Genomic DNA, 15437 nt, shown 5'->3' with positions numbered 1-15437 from the left:
CCGTCGTCTGAACCCTGCCTTCCCTGTAAGCAGCTCTGGCCCTCGCCCTGTCCAAGGCCTTAACCCTGTTTTCTCTGTCCCTGTCTCCAGCCCGCCTCCCCGGGCCTCTGTCCCTGTTCCCCTCTCCAGTGCCCCTGTTCCTGCCCTGTCCTTTTGCCCTGGCCCTGTCCCTTAGCCTTCCCCTTAGCCTGCTCGCCTCTTAAAGGCACAGTGCCACATTTTTCCCTATTTCTTTGTTCCAGTGTTTTTGTGTTCTCCCTTAAAGGGACAGTGCCGCTTTTTGTTTGTGTTGAATAAATGCCCTGTTTTGGCTTACTCTCATACCTGTCTTGTGTTGTGCGATTGGGGTCGGTTACAAACCATAACAGTACGACCCGACCCGTCGACGACCCCAGCCAGCACAGACAGTGTATGTTGAGTTTGCCCTTTTTAGTTCCCTCTAACCCACTCTAGCTCCCCTGTTAGCCTGTTAGCTCCCCTGTTAGCCTGTTAGCTCCCCTGTTAGCTTCCCTGTTAGCCTTGTTAGCTTCCCTGTTGCCTCGTTAGCTCCCCTGCAGCTTGCCAGGCCTCTACTACCAGCTTGGCCCCAGTCTGCTAGCTTAGCCCCGGCTGCTAGCACAGCATCTATGTTAATGCAGCCCTTGCAGCTAGCATAGGCCCTGTAGCTAGCCATGCCCAGGCAGCTAACCCGGTCCCTCTGCATGGCCTCCACTTTTTGTGTAGCTTTCCCACTGCTAGGACTGCCCCTTCAGCTAGCAAGGTCAGTTTTCCCCACTGCTAGGACTGCCCCTTCAGCTAGCAAGGTCAGTTTCCCCACAGCTAGGACTGTCCTTCCAGCTAGCTTGTTCTCTCATGCTGGTCCAGCCCTGTCTGCTAGCCTAGCTCCGGCAGCTAGCGCAGCCTCTATGTTAATGTAGCAGTACAGCTAGCATAGGCCCTGTAGCTAGCAGTGCCCTGGCAGCTACCCTGTCCCTCTGCTGGCCCCACTTTTGGTGTAGCTTCCCCTGCTAGCATGGCCCAATTTTTTTGTTTGTTGCCTTGTCATGTCCCCTGCCCCTCTGTCTGAATTTTAGGGCCCCCTGGTGGCTCCCGTGGAGGGGGGGGTACTGTGAGGTTCGCCTGTTCCCTGGACCTTTAATTCCCTGTCTCCTCACCTCACCAGCCCCCACCCTCGCATTGTTTACTCTCCTCTGCTCTTCAACAGCCCACACCCTTGGACTACCTTTCACAGCTGTGATAAATTATGATTAGCGCCCCAGAGGGCTTTAAATACCTGGACTTCCCCTCCAGTCCTGGTCGGGTCGTTCTGTAACAGTTTCTGTATCTTATGCTACCATCTACCGCCGCGCTCCTGGTGAGACATCGTCATCGCTCTCTATTCTTCCACGGGAGGATTCCTTTGTTCTCACTGGGAGACGTTGTGCCATTCATCACCACCTGTCGCCGTTTGCCTGGAGTGGGACACAGACTGCGCTCTCTAATTCTCTACGGGAGGTTTTCCAGTGTCCCACTCCAGACGTCTAGCCGGCGCGCTCCAATTCCAGACGCGCTCCACTCCAGACGTCTAGCCGGCGCGCTCCAACTCCAGACGTGCTCCACTCCAGACGTCTAGCCGGCGCGCTCCAACTCCAGACGCGCTCCTACTCCAGACGCGCTCCAACTCCAGACGCGCTCCTACTCCAGACGCGCTCCTACTCCAGACGCGCTCTACTCCAGACCCCGAGCCGGCGCGCTCTCTTCGAGCCGGCGCGCTCCTTTGCCTGGAGTGGGACACAGACTGCGCTCTCTAATTCTCTACGGGAGGTTTTCCAGTGTCCCACTCCAGACGTCTAGCCGGCGCGCTCCTACTCCAGACGCGCTCCACTCCAGACCCCGAGCCGGCGCGCTCTTCTAGCCGGCGCGCTCCTACTCCAGACGCGCATCGCTTCCTAATCCTCTACGGGAGGATGCGTCTCTTTGCTTCCGAGGAGGATCTCCTTGCCAGGCCTCCATCGTCTGAACCCTGCCTTCCCTGTAAGCAGCTCTGGCCCTCGCCCTGTCCAAGGCCTTAACCCTGTTTTCTCTGTCCCTGTCTCCAGCCCGCCTCCCCGGGCCTCTGTCCCTGTTCCCCTCTCCAGTGCCCCTGTTCCTGCCCTGTCCTTTTGCCCTGGCCCTGTCCCTTAGCCTTCCCCTTAGCCTGCTCGCCTCTTAAAGGCACAGTGCCACATTTTTCCCTATTTCTTTGTTCCAGTGTTTTTGTGTTCTCCCTTAAAGGGACAGTGCCGCTTTTTGTTTGTGTTGAATAAATGCCCTGTTTTGGCTTACTCTCATACCTGTCTTGTGTTGTGCGATTGGGGTCGGTTACAAACCATAACACATTGTCTCTGATCCATTTCTATCAGAGTTCAAAAGGTAGGCGATACTGCCACCTGGTGAAATTCGATCAGCATTGCAATTCCAATGTAGGCAAATGAGCCAGGGACGGCTAGAGTGATCCGGATGATCGTTTAGAACGGGGAACAAAGGGAAAAGATCAAAGGATCGAAAAACTAGTTTACTCGTTATTGGCGCTCAAGCATTGGCGGCGAAACACGAGTTTATTCGTTATTGGCCACCAATGAGTTAAGATAGTTGATAGGCCATGGCAATATAGACAACTCTCGTTTCTGTCATCTACCCAGTAGAGTGACAGTGTGTAGTCAGGGCTGTACACTGCGACGAGATGATCGCGAATTGCCCCTTTAATTGGCCGTTGCGATTGGTAAATATTATCTGGGGCCGGGCTTGCGAGTAGTGCTTTCAAGCCTTGCATTCGCATTTCACTCCTAAATTATCCAAGGCGTGTGATGACGCGATGATGTCACTCACGCGATCTGAGCAGTGAGCACTCAGCAGGTATGATCAGCGGGAACAATCGACTGAGCACTCACTCTGATAGACTGGCTGACTGTCTGATTCATTTAGCTATGAAGAAAAGTAAAGTTAGTATTGCTTCATATTTTCGACGCGTTCGACCTCCTATAGTGAGCCGAACTGAACTGAACTCAGACACACGGAGAGAGCTGCGGCGTCGGCTGCTCCTCCTCCCTCCCGCACCCGTGGCTGTTGTAAACACTAGTCTCTAGTGGGACACTGGGACCTCGGTGAGCCTGCCAGCCGGCTAGCTACTGATATCAACAAATGCTCCAGCAAGTCTAGTAGTGCATGATAGCTCGCGTTAGCTCACTGTTCAAAACGAAACGTCCCATTAAACTAAATAGCTACAGATAGCTCCTGATATCAATGTCTTATAACACTGAGTCGATGCGAATTCGAGCTGAGGGCACGCTGAATATAGTCAATAGGGTCCAGCTGCAGCGCCGGAGAATCCTGGCCGTAGCTGGAGGCTACAGCATAGGGTCCAGCTGCAGCCCCGGAGAATCCTGGCCGTAGCTGGAGGCTACTCGAGTACACACAGACAGTGGAGCTGGTTGCATATAGCGAGCATTTTTACTTGTTGCGTGGTGGCGATGTCTCGCAGATAATACAACTACAAGTATGATTATATAATATATATATTTTATTAAAAAAAATTATATAAAATAAATTTTTTTTAATCAAAAACAATCGATACAAATAATGGTAAAATTGTTATTAAAAAATTTGCCCCTAAAAAATATTTTTTTCCCCTAAATTTCTCATTTAGGGGCAAGTGTTCCCCTAGTGAAAAAGCTTAGCGTACAGCCCTGGTAGTGTGTAGATTGTTAAGTCTTGGTGGAGGTCTGCACTCTACCACATGCATTATTTTAGTTTGGGTTGTTATTCAGTCAATAAATTGCAGTGTTTTCAATTTCACAATGGCTTCTACAATACATCTATGATAGGTTGTTAGCTTTACCTAAATAAATCACCCACAAAACATGAAGTTCAACAAATACTGGACAGAAGAGCCAGTCTCTAGCATTTCACATGTCACAAGACCTTTTCTCAAGACATGCTATACTTTATCTTACATAACTAACCCTGTTATACCCTACTTCCTGCTGGGAATGTCATTGACAAAGGATGGAGTTCAGGTGTAAAGAGCACTACATGGTGGCTGATCAGATCTTAATCTCGCCTTCAGGCTTATTTTTTCCCAGGGACAATTACCCAAGTATTTGTCCACAGCGGCGCTTACACCGGAAAAGCTGTGGTAGATGTGGAACCCACTATAGGTGTCTGTACTCGTGTGAAATTCATACCTGCGTGAAACGCATAATGCAGGACCATTTTACACACTCTGGTTTACTTCATTTGAATGCACTCTCTTTGGAAATTTGTAGAATTATCTTGGACACAAACAACATGGAGGGAAAATGCACGGCTAGTATTACCTCAGCCATAGAGCAATCTACGGTGGTTAGAAAGGACCTCCCCTTGTATATCGGCGAACATAAGTTCCTTCGTTACACCTATGATGGCTTCCACAGAGTTTTGATGATGTCGTCATGGAAATTAGCATTGTTTTCATGTGTGGCCAGAGAGCTATGACACTTGGAAAGTTGGAATGTTCATAACTGCCACTGGAATGTCCTATGGGTTAACACATCAACCTTCTGAGGAAACTTAAGAAAACAGACAAGAGATAATTGCAGTTTGTTTTTAAGGAATTTTATTATTATTATATTATTATTTATACATTAGAGTAAGAGAGATTAGAGTAAATATATTGATAACCCTGGTGATATGCTAGCTCTCGCTGCCTATCTATCTACATGTTGGGTTGTGGTGGCTATGTAACATTGGCATTGTCAATACCTGGAGCTCACATTTGAACCATTTCCTCCTACACCCACACCGCTTACCCTAAACCGGGTTTGTATCCTACCCTCCCCAAGCACAAGTACAAAAAAATTAAGTTGGCATCTAACCAAAGTACAAAGGAGCAGAAAAGTGCATTGCAGTATACAGTATAACATGTGAATATATGGAGTAGCCTATAAGCTAAGAGTAAATATGTTAAACAAATGTACTGTATGCATAGACGCCTACGTATAAGAGCAGGCGAAGCGGGTGCTCTACCAGTATTGAACTTGGTGGAGCAAACTTGTCTCTTTGCTCCCTCACTTTTTGATCATTGATATATCCCCCCCCCAATATATAAATATTATCTAACCATAACTACGTAATTTCAATCAAATTAATAATACGCAATGACACTTAAAGGGGAACTCCACTTTTTTTGGAAATTATTTAACATCTTCCCTGGAGTTAGACAAGAAGATGCATACCTTTTTTGTCTCTGTGCGTGCATTTTAGCTTTGGGAATAGATGCTCCGTTAGCATAGCTTAGCTTCATCACTGGAAGTGAGGCAGGACAGTAGCCTTACAGTGCCTTACAGTGTATTGCAAGGTCTGACATTGACCAACCTTGATATGCATGACCTTGGTGGGCTCTAGGTCAACTCCTGAAAAGGGGGTCAATGTCAGACCTTGCAATCAAAAGTTAGGGGGCGCACTGAAATTATGGCAAGGGTTATTAGCCCCCTAACTTTTGATTGCAAAGTCTGACATTGACCCCCTTTTCAGGAGTTGACCTAGGCACACTGTAAGGCACTGTAAGGCTACTGTCCTGCCTCACTTCCAGTGATGAAGCTAAGCTATGCTAACGGAGCGTCTATTCCCAAAGCTAAAATGCACGCACAGAGACAAAAAAGGTATGCATCTTCTTGTCTAACTCCAGGGAAGATGTTAAATAAGCTAATTTCCAAAAAAAGTGGAGTTCCCCTTTAATAGCAAGTTTTTAAGTTTCCAAAGATTGTGTGACCCCCCACTTTAATGGTTTGATCCAGTGCCCACGGGCCACGGTTCGTCGGCATGACGTATACGACATGTTGGGGGAGGCGGCTTTTTCGAAAGCCCTTGAAAAATTCAGGCTGGATATTGGATAACATTGTGAGGATTATTCTTCGGCGTTTACATCAAAATGGAGCAAATCATCACGTAAGTCGAACACTGTGACTGTATACTAAATGTGCAAACAGATTGAAACTGAATATTTCTCGTATGGTGAGCCTCGGCGCTGCACCGAGTGAATCCGGAGATACGGGATGGTGCGCAGGCGCTGTGATCACCCAACGGCGGAAATAATGCCGCTTTGAGCAGTTTATAAAAAAATATTAAAAATATTTATTAGCAACGCCGAGCTTTCAAACCATCCCGTATCTCTGTGCGAACCCCTCGTGCAACTGTGAGCACCTTTTGTAATGTCTCTGTGATACTTGTATAACGAACGGTTCGGCCAGAACCAGTCCTTCATGGTAAATCTAGGTTGGTTTCCCATTGAGGAGCAAGTGACTGTGGATTCACTCGGTGCTGAGCACAGTCACGAAAGTATGGACCCTGATGTAAACAAGACAAACGTCTTTCTCTGGTCTGCATCCCCTTAACAATTGTGTGTATTGAGCCGTACTGTATTGTACCCATTCTGCAATCTGTTAAATAAAGTTTTCATTCATTCATTCATTCAGCCGCCGCGCTCACTGGGGCTATTGATAGCGTCAATTAGTTGTTGTTGTTGTTGTTGGTGCTGCGGATGAGAACGGGGCCGGAGGGGCTTTGGGAGGATGGGAAAGTTATTATTATTATTATTATAATAGTAATTGGCTATCATACGTGCCTAGCTAGCGTTAGCTAAAAGAGCCCTCGCAGTGAAGTTATTATTATTATAGCTATCATACTGCAATATAAACTGAGTTTTATAGTGAAAAGAGCAGCTTTATTTTGGTCAAGATTGCCCCGGAATAAAAAAAAAGTTGTAACTTTTAAAAGTACATTTAAAAGTAGAAACTTTTAGACTTTTACTAAAGTGTATTTTTAGACAGATACTCTGACTTTTACGATTTTGAGACGGTACCCATACTTTCACTTAAGTATAATTTCTGGGTACTTTTTACACCCCTACTGGCCAGACGGACAGACGTATCCATCAGTTCCCAAAGCTTCACCCGTCTGAACTCTCTCCGTCTGTCAAGACAGATACAAACCTGGCGGAGACGAATGTGTCAATAGCCTCGCCGTCCAACGAAACAGACGAAAAATTATTACAAACAGATGTGGATGGTCAGAGACACAACAGATCATTGTGTGCCAGACCGACACCGTTTTCCATTGGCAAAATTATCGAGCATTTCTACGGCAGCCATTTTATCGCGTCTCTCAAGCCAAAATGACCGTTTGAGAACGTCGACTTGAACGGGAACGACCCCGTCTATCGATCACGTTCCATGACCTCAGCTAATGCACTAACCAGGGATGAGGGATGGCAGCCGACAGCACATTTTTTACATTTCCTCTGGAACCCTCTGCGCTAGTTATCAGACGTCAGGGCATTTCTATCGATGTTTCACTCAGAGCCACGTGGCTCTCCGAGGCTCCACCGCCAGGGAGACAGATGTATGCTGGGAAGCATCTGGGACTCATTCTTCACCCAGGGAGGAAAAAAACAATGTCTTGGCATAATGGGCTTCGTCAAGTAGCAATGCTGGTTTCACCTCCCCATGTCAGTCTCTTCACTGGAAGAGAGGGAATACGGTGGGGGGAGACCTTTCTGTTTACTTGAGATCTGTGCAAGCTGTATGTCGTCTGCCTTAAAGGGACACTTCAGCAAAGAACAATGCTGATTTATCGTTGCACACATAATCTCACGCACAAATGAGTTTGAATATGGCCACCAGTGATGTCATCAGCGACATTGAATCATTGTGTTGTGTTAATTACAGCTTCATGAAATGATGTAGATGAAAATAATAGCAATACCTTGTCTTATAGGGACTGCTACCTTATTATGTGTGCGTGCGTGCGTGCGTGCGTGCGTGCGTGCGTGCGTGCGTGTGTGTGTGTCCATATCTGGGAAAAAAGGCACACATTTCTAATCCGAGCTCAACCCTGGTGGATAGGTTTCCTGACAGACGTCTGCACTATTGAATTTATTTGTATTTATTTATTTTCCAAAAGGATGGATGGCACAGATCAAGATCGATATTTATACTGTTCAACCCAATGTTTTCATCAGACAATATACACTTGGGAATCGAGCCACTCTAAACGTTGATTTTGTGTTGAAAGATAGCACATCCAGTGTTCAGTGTGTGGGTTTTCCTTCGTTTTCTTCTAGGGTTATGGCAATTAGCCTACAATTACAATTACACGGTCATAAGTTGATGAGAAAATCCTACACATAAATTATTTTGATTGCTTGAGGCTTGCAATTAGTTTATTTTATCAGACAATTGAGTAGCCTTACAAAATAGACGCATCACTTGCCAAAATAGATATATCAGCCTCGATTTATTTTGCACATAGTTTACGCACACATTGAATTTGTTTGACAGTAATTGAGAGTTAATGGGTATGAATGTGTCATCACAGTGATGTCATCGGAGGACACTGAATCCTTGTGGTGTGTTAATCATTTCAGCTCAATGAAATGATGTGGGTGAAAAGAAAAATCCCGTTAATTTACATCACTTCCAGTTTCTCGTCAAGGAAACTATAAAAGAAGGAATGGTCATTACCTCAGAATACCAGCATTCTATGCTCTGCTTGGTGCCAGACTTTGGTGTCAGTTCTATTTAAGTTTGTATTCAAATTCTAAATATACAAGCTATCTGAGCAAATATACATCAATCAACCAGGACTATGTCAAATGTTAGCTAGTTAACAATGCAACAGATTGCAGATGATTCTGACATCCGAGGTAATAACCTGTTTAAATGACAGGTCATAAACGAGGAGATGGTTGATCCCATTCAACTCAATGTCGGCTGTACTGAAAGTTTCCGCACTCTGCACCAATGTGTGTTCCCGCGCTACACAGTAACGCGATGACCCTTCCTTCTTTTATAGTTTCCTTGTTTCCCCTTTTCATTCCAGCTGCTCTGTTCCGCGGTGCAGAAGGCTCTGTTTGAGGAGGAGGAGCAGGTGAGGACTCTCTCCCAGAAGGTCCGCGTTCTGGAGAAGGCCAACAACCACCTGAAGGACAAGGTGAAGAACATGAAGCGTCTGCTGCGCCTGGCCCGGCGAGACACCAGCAAGGAGCAGCAGACCCTCAGCCTCAAACAGCTCCAGGACTCAGAGTCCCAACTGCAGGTCCACCTGGATCAGGACACCGCCCAGGACCAGAAGATACCAACCCTGAAAAAGATCCTTAATAAGAAGCTGAAAGACTAAGAGTGCCCTATAGCTCGTCCCACCCCCCACTCACTCCCTTTTACATGTACACCCACTTCCTGTCTCCCTATTTACAATCCTAAACATATCGGACATGGAGTGGCTGTGTTGGAAGGACTGCGTGTGAAAAGATGCGAGAGGTAACAGTGTAGTAACATAAGACGTAGGGGTAACAGTGTAGTAACATCAGACGTAGTTAACAGTGTAGTAACATCAGACGTAGGGGTAACAGTGTAGTAACATCAGACGTAGGGGTAACAGTGTAGTAACATCAGACGTAGTTAACAGTGTAGTAACATCAGACGTAGGGGTAACAGTGTAGTAACATCAGACGTAGGGGTAACAGTGTAGTAACATCAGACGTAGGGGTAACAGTGTAGTAACATCAGACGTAGGGGTAACAGTGTAGTAACATCAGACGTAGTTAACAGTGTAGTAACATACATCAGACGTAGTTAACAGTGTAGTAACATCAGACGTAGTTAACAGTGTAGTAACATCAGACGTAGGGCTGTCCCCTCTTAGTTGACAGAGGATTCCTTAGTTGATTTAGTCGTTTATTTTATGTTGTTTTTTGCTCCATGCCGAAGGACTTATTCCCTGAAAGATTATATATAAGTATATAATTATAAGCACATCTCTGGTTTAAAAAAAGAGGTCTTTCTGCATCATCATTGTGATCGTGAACTATCAGCGGACTAACCATATCGTAGTCGAGGAGGACAGACCTATTCATAAAGTGAGGTGACAGACGTGCGCGAGAGACGTTGTAAATTGTCCGAGACCCAAGTCTGACTCATGGGCTCAATGCAACAGGAGTGCAGAAGAAATGTAACATGTATACTTTATCTACTTTAGTTCTGTACAGCTCTCTTATAAGATTACAAAGTAGAACCAACTTCCCTTGTCATTACAACGACATGGTTCCACCACGTTACTCCCACAGAATGTTGCAGGATCGCTCCAGTTGGCTCTAAGATCTGTGTCTCAGGGAGCCGGCACACTCATCCGTCACAAAATGGAGGAAAAAGCGAATGGAGCGCATCATTTGTTGCGTTCGCAGGAACAACAGCACTGCCAACATAACATATCCTCATAGCGGTCGACCAAAACTGATCTGTCAGTTCCTGAAGGGTCATCCTGTCTGTCTGTCAGTTAACCCTTTCACTACCACACTACTACCAAAGGGTTAACCCTTTCACTGCGACAATACAGATGGTTAACACTTTCACTACCACACGACAAAGGGTTAAACCTTTTACAACCACACTACAGAAGGTTAACCTTTCACTACCACACTACAGACAGTTAACCGGTAGTGAAAGGGTTAAAACGGACTGGTGCTTTACCAGCCATGTCCGACGAACGGACAGTCCTTCTTGAAAGATAATTAAAAACAGATGTCGACGGACAGACACAATGGATCAGTGTGGTCGCTCCACACGCTCTCATACTCCTGCCTTATTCTTACTGTTTGGATTAACTACAGCTTGATTTCACTCCTGCCATTTTGCATGCGTACAGTTCAGACGCTTGGGGATATGATAATTGAGAACCTCGAAGATGAAGAACCATCTACTGTAACTCTGTTTTAGGTTTTCAGAGATGGACATTCAAACCTTATTATCTAATGATGTTCGTTCATAGTTAAAGACAGTAGAGGTTGAGTATTTTCTGTTGATATATCACATTCACACTCCACAAGTGATGTGGCTTGATTTGTACAATTGCAAATACATGGGCTGTTTCAAAACCTTTCAAAACGGAGTTAGACTATGGTTCTTCAGCGCAAGGGTTCAATGATCAAAACCTTATTTTCTGTCAGTAGCTTCAACTTAATCCCGCCCTCCCTCAGGATTTATTTTTTAGGCCCTGAATGAACAGGAACTACAACATAGAATAGATTATAATTGGCAGATGTTAAATCTATTAGGAACTTAGTAAATAGGCTAAATGTATTGTTAGTTTTTTCTGTGCTGGACACATTATAGATCTACACTGTGTGTTTATGTAATATGGGGCTCTTTTTATTACAGTTCCAATTTTGGAGATAATAACACCATCATTTATGAAAATCAAGGTTTTTGAATGTATGCGATTGACAACAACAACAACAACAACAACAACAACAACAACAACAACAACAACAACAACAACAACAGCATTATCATGTGATGTAACACAAGAATTACAGTTTAGGGTTTAACGGTTTGGTTTAGTTTAATGGGAGGATTATGAGACACACACACACGTACACACACACACACACACGCACACACACATGCACACTCACACACACTTATCCCTTGACACACAAAAGGCAAAACACGTATTAGTTCCAGTCTCTATGCCAGGTGAAATGTTGCCAAAGTAACTAACACTTTGCTTGCTACTGTAGTCTACCAGTCAATAAGTGTTGATGCCCAAGGTGATACCGCTGCGTTCCAAGGAAGGACCTCTCATTGTGATGTGCTCCTACCCTAGACCTGATGCTGGAACAGCCGTCTGCCCCGGCTCTATATTTAACCACAGGACTTAACCGCAAATAAAGAAGAAAGAGGCCACACATGTCCTGCTCCAACTCTCGTTTTACTGGATTGATTCAGACCTGTGGAAGAGCCATTAGGCTCCAGACGTTGTCCAGTGCCAGCAGGCAGGGAGGCACTGATACCGGTGTGGGATACCGGTCCCATACCAGGCTAAAACGGGGCTTTATATACTAACATCTGATACCAAGAGACATGTAACATGCTATAAATCAAAACAAAGTTACACTTTTTTTCTGCATTTTTTATATACAGAAGCATGTTAGATCTCTCTAATGGTGAAGAATTTGATTATATATCTCAATCATTTGTTGTCAAATGACTGCAAACTGATGGTCTTAAGTCAGATCGGTACTTGGTGTTGACCGATACTGAAGGTTTAGGAGTCTGAATCGGTATCGACAGTGAAGAGGTGGTATCATGACCCCTACCAGCCAGGGAGCAGGACAGTGAAGAGGTGGTATCATGACCCCTACCAGCCAGGGAGCAGGACAGTGAAGAGGTGGTATCATGACCCCTACCAGCCAGGGAGCAGGACAGTGAAGAGGTGGTATCATGACCCCTACCAGCCAGGGAGCAGGACAGTGAAGAGGTGGTATCATGACCCCTACCAGCCAGGGAGCAGGACAGTGAAGAGGTGGTATCATGACCCCTACCAGCCAGGGAGCAGGACAGTGAAGAGGTGGTATTATGACCCCTACCAGCCAGGGAGCAGGACAGTGAAGAGGTGGTATCATGACCCCTACCAGCCAGGGAGCAGGACAGTGAAGAGGTGGTATCATGACCCCTACCAGCCAGGGAGCAGGACAGTGAAGAGGTGGTATCATGACCCCTACCAGCCAGGGAGCAGGACAGTGAAAAGGTGGTATCATGACCCTTACCAGCCAGGGAGCAGGACAGTGAAGAGGTGGTATTATGACCCTTACCAGCCAGGGAGCAGGACAGTGAAGAGGTGGTATTATGACCCCTACCAGCCAGGGAGCAGGACAGTGAAGAGGTGCTATCATGACCCCTACCAGCCAGGGAGCAGGACAGTGAAGAGCAATGCAATTAATTTCTTTATTTGTGGTATTTTCAGCCCAGCACCTACCAAGGAATATGCGTCTTTTCCTCTCATTATAACTGTTAAACTGACTGCTCACTCAGTAAGAATATGCAAACACTGGCAACATTATAAGGAGCTAATCTGTTTCAAAACCCAGCAACTGAAAGAAAAAATCTGTCTGAAAAAGTAAGAAAGTAAGCTGATATTTTGACTTAAGCGCCAGCGCTCAAACTTATTTCGACTGCAAGTTCGGGGACTCTTGTGAAAATCCAGTAGGCTTGTATGCGTTGTCATTGGAAAATATAACGTTATATTTCATAGAACCTTTAAAAAGGGAAGTAGTTCTGCTGTATTAAGTTAGAGGCAACAGGGTTTGGGGGTTGGATGTGGCGGTGGGCCCCAGTGCCACATCAGGAGCTTCCAGCTCCTGCCAGTACCTTTCTCACTGAGGCAATTACATTTCTTGTAAATGCCCAGCTGTTTTTCATTTAATTACTTATAATATTTTTATTGGCAGAAAACCTTACCCCCAAAGTGTAGCGTTATTTGTTTTAAAGTGTCCTGCTTTTTGTAGGTGGATTTTATACACGCTACACTGAGTGAAAATGTAATTTTTATATTTGAAACTAGGGTGCTGAGCACTCGTTAAGTACAGCCAGCGGCCAGTGAAGCTAGCGTGGTGCCGTGAATAGGCTTTTCTGTGTCAGAAATTAAAAGAGCCCCTCCTGTTTTCTCTCATTGTGAATATTGTATTTGGCTTTCATTTCTATGTTGCTCTCTGTGAACAATAAACACCTGGCTTTCTTTTTGACCATTGCCTATTCATACGTGTAAGTATAACAAACGTTGAAAAAATAAATGTGTACATAACTTTTTTGCAGTTTTGTTTTGCATGTGGCTCTTACCTCATAGTGAGAGTCGAAAGAGATCTATGCCATTTAAGACCACTCCGGAGTGACATTGCCCCGATGTCTGCGTCACCCAACGGCATAGCAACAGGACAGTCCGGTGAAGCTGGTGATGGGAGGATCAAAGAAAAGAGGGCAGGTTTTGAGATGTACATATTATTATAGTTGTCTTCATGCAATCATAGGATATTTTTTCGTTCGTTCGTTGTTTCTTTCTTTTTGTGTCTTTCTGTCTGTCTTTCTTTCTTTTTTTCTGCAGGGGGTGACAGACAGTACAGGCACATGTACAATATGTTCCTCCAGTTTTTATTCGCCGGTTTGAAAAGAACAGAACTATCTGCAGAGAAATCAGTATTAAATCCTCAGATTATCACCTCCCATTCCTGAGGAGCTACAGAAGACAGGAACTGATATGTAGACATGATAACGTCTCCAGCCAGGAAGCTTTCAGCAACATATCACACAAAATGAGTTCCATGTTATGCAGTTTGTTGGGAGTTGCCTCCTCTCTCCAACACCACTCTGGGAGGATTTGTCATTTTTAATACCTGAAGGAACAAATCCATTGAACAGTACAGAGGCTTTATAGTCAAACCCATGCAGAGCCACTTGTTAAGATCTTCACTTACTAATAAAATAATAATAGCTTGGATTTATATAGTGCCTTTCATGAAACCCAAGGACACTTTACAAAGCAACAAAAAGACAAATAAAACATAAGCAGAAGAAAAAGGGAGACAGGGAGATGATTAGAGGTCATAGGCCTTCATGAACAGGTTGGTTTCCAGGGCTGTCTTCCAGAGTCCAGGATGTGACAGAGTGGATCTTGGCCAGGAGAGAGTTCCAGATGGTGGGGGCCGCCACGCTAAAGGTTCTGTCCCCAAATGTTCGTAGGCAGGTATTTCATCCAGTTTTTGGTTTCACATTTTCAATTCGTTTTTGCATTGCTTTGAACAAGGTTGATAACCAAATAAAAAGAAACAATCAGATCTGTGGAGAGGTTGGCAGGAGGAGAATGTGAACGAGTGTGAATGTGAGTGAACGAGTGTGAATGGGAGTGAATGTAAGTTAACAAGTGTGAATGTGAGTGAACGAGTGTGAATGGGAGTGAATTTAAGTTAACAAGTGTGAATGTAAGTGAACGAGTGTGAATGTGAGTGAACGAGTGTGAATGTGAGTGCACAAGTGTGAATGTGAGTGAACGAGTGTGAATGTAAGTGAACGAGTGTGAATGTAAGTGACCAAGTGTGAATGTGAGTGAATGAGTGAACGAGTGTGAATGTGAGTGAACAAGTGTAAATGTGAGTGAACGAGTGTGAATGTGAGTGAATGAGTGTGCATGGGAGTGAATGTAAGTGAACAAGTGTGAATGTGAGTGAATGTAAGTGAACAATGTAAATGTGAGTGAATGAGTGTGAATGTGAGTGAATGTAAATGTACACCTTACTGTAAATTGTACCTCATCCCATTTCTGCTTTGCACTATATAGTACTGTACATTAGTACTGTTCTGAAGGATCAGATTAAACCGAATATATATATTTATTTATATATATATATTTAATTGTATTTGTATATCCCCTGATATCCCTTGTATATTCCTTGTACAATATGCATTGAATATCCCTTCTAGTCTACTGAACATCCCATAATAGTCTCCATTCTACCATTGGACGAGACCTTGGTGCCAGGTCGCCATACCCCTCAGACCAGGTTCAATCGTACCGCTCAACATGTATGGACAAGTCCTAGTTCCGCGTAGGAATAT

The 15437-nt window shown here is 44.9% G+C and overlaps 1 protein-coding gene across 1 annotated transcript in view; it reads left to right on the top strand.

Moving 5' to 3' along the window:
• The window catches only part of ccdc3b (coiled-coil domain containing 3b), a 54614-nt gene extending 41048 nt beyond the window's left edge, over nucleotides 1-13566 (top strand). The window contains exon 3 of the mRNA XM_084317032.1: nucleotides 8875-13566. Within this exon, the coding sequence (XP_084173158.1) occupies nucleotides 8875-9171 (297 nt within the window). The 3' untranslated portion in view covers nucleotides 9172-13566. The remainder of the gene's footprint in view (nucleotides 1-8874) is intronic.
• The last annotated feature ends 1871 nt before the right edge of the window (nucleotides 13567-15437 follow it).

The sequence above is a fragment of the Notolepis coatsorum genome (genome assembly GCF_963971535.1).
Source record: "Notolepis coatsorum genome assembly, chromosome: 6".
Taxonomy (NCBI): Eukaryota; Metazoa; Chordata; class Actinopteri; order Aulopiformes; family Paralepididae; genus Notolepis; species Notolepis coatsorum.
Note: the sequence above shows the minus strand (reverse complement) of the source record. Positions and strands in the feature narration are given on the sequence as shown.